This window comes from Buceros rhinoceros, unplaced genomic scaffold (assembly GCF_000710305.1).
Source record: "Buceros rhinoceros silvestris isolate BGI_N320 unplaced genomic scaffold, ASM71030v1 scaffold22949, whole genome shotgun sequence".
Classification (NCBI taxonomy): domain Eukaryota; kingdom Metazoa; phylum Chordata; class Aves; order Bucerotiformes; family Bucerotidae; genus Buceros; species Buceros rhinoceros.
Window position 1 is genome coordinate 3,186 of NW_010430048.1, and position 1,742 is coordinate 4,927.

The window sequence follows — 1,742 nt, forward strand, 5'->3', positions numbered from 1 at the left end:
GGAGAGTTTGTGTGCAGAGCAGCTTGGTGGCCATTGGAGCCGGTGCTGAGCTGGTGGTTTGGCAGCTGTGACTCTATACAGAGCATGTGTGTAGGAATAGCTGCAGGGAGGAGTTCGGGGTTTCTGGGCTGGTTTTTTTTATGGAACTGCTGTGTGAGGGGAGGATGCCTTCGCTTTATTTTTAACGCCATGGTGGTGGCTGTGGTCTCGTCTGCTCTGCCACTGGGTGAGTGTTACCTCGGGCCCACCCAGGGGTGCTGTGACCCTCCCTGGGCGAGCCAGAGGCTGAGAGCGTGTGTGCGTACGGGGTGTGACAAACAGGGCTTCACCCTCCTCCAGGAGACCATCGAGGAGGTCGAGGAGATGCTGAACAACCTTCCCGGCGTCACCTCCGTTCACAGCCGCTTCTACGATCTCTCCAGCAAGTACTACCAGACGATTGGGAACCACGCCTCCTACTACAAGGATGCGCTGCGGTTCCTGGGGTGCATCGACGTGAAAGATCTGCCGGGTAACTCCTCCTCTGCCCCGTGGAACGTCCCAGGTTCCTTCCTCCCGTCCCACTACATCCATCTCCAACGCACTGCCAGAGAACAGGTTTTCTCAGTGTTAGTTTGGACCTGCCGTGGTTGGGCCAGGATCTGGCAGGGAGGAGGAGGAGCAGCTCGTGGGAGGAAGAGCTGAGCAGGAACCTGCGCCGCACTGAGGCGGTGGGAGGGGGAAGTGCCCCCACCAGAAGGGCCAGTTCGTTCTAGTTCCCCAAAATCTTCGCTGTAGACTCACGCGGTGGCCCTTTTGTGCTGCCGCTGTGGTTACTGTGGGGTTCTGCATGTGAGGCTTGGGAGAGGATGAGGAGGAGGAGGGCTGGGAGTGACCTGGTGCAGGCACGGGGGCTGCTGCTTCATCCAGTGATTTTTGTCGTTTTGGGGTGTCTTGTTCTTTTTTTCCCCAGTGTCGGAGCAGCAGGAGAGAGCCTTCACCCTGGGCCTGGCGGGGCTCCTGGGAGAGGGTGTTTATAACTTCGGGGAGCTGGTGAGTGGTGCCGCGGCTTCAGCCCCTGGGTCAGGAACTGCTTCTACCCTGTTAACCCTGTCCTGCCCGGTTCCTGCAGCTCATGCACCCTGTTCTGGAGTCCCTGAGAAGCACCGACCGGCAGTGGCTCATCGACACCCTTTATGCCTTCAACAGTGGGAACGTGGAGACGTTCCAGGCTCTGAAGTCGGCCTGGGGTCAGCAGGTGAGGGAGGGAGTTGCCATTTTGCTTAAGGTCTTGATATTTAGAGAGGACACCTGGATCCTGGACACCTTGAGAATGACACCAGTGCACCAGGGCCAGGCATTTTAACCACAGGCGTGTCTCGTTCATCTTGATACGTACCGTCAGGTTTCCCTCAGCTTCCCTCGGTGTCTGGTTGGTTGAAAAAAGGAAAGAGAAGTCTCTGGAGATCCAAGGGCAAAGCACACAAGCGTCCTGCGGTCCCATGCAGGAGGATAATCTCTGGTTTAATGTCCCTAATGCTGTTCACTGTCAGGATTAAACTGCTCCTAAAACCACAGAATCCCAGACAGTGAATCAGGACAGTGGCACAGGGTCAAAGCCGTGGTTTTCCCTTGTGTTCGCGGCAGCGTGAGGGCAGCAGCGGTGCTGATTGTCCACCTCCCCAGCTACTGTGGGCATCGCTGACGCAGCAGGAGCCTGCAGCCGGCTGCGTGTCCGCTGGCATGGGCCCTGGCCCCGGGGG

The 1,742-nt window shown here is 58.0% G+C and overlaps 1 protein-coding gene across 1 annotated transcript in view; it reads left to right on the top strand.

Moving 5' to 3' along the window:
- Nucleotides 1-1,742, top strand: part of PSMD13 (proteasome (prosome, macropain) 26S subunit, non-ATPase, 13) — a gene marked incomplete at its 5' end in the record, with an annotated part of 8,942 nt that overhangs the window by 3,182 nt on the left and 4,018 nt on the right. The window contains 3 exon segments of the mRNA XM_010142897.1: nucleotides 340-511; nucleotides 953-1,032; nucleotides 1,112-1,237. Of these exon segments, the coding sequence (XP_010141199.1) occupies nucleotides 340-511; nucleotides 953-1,032; nucleotides 1,112-1,237 (378 nt within the window).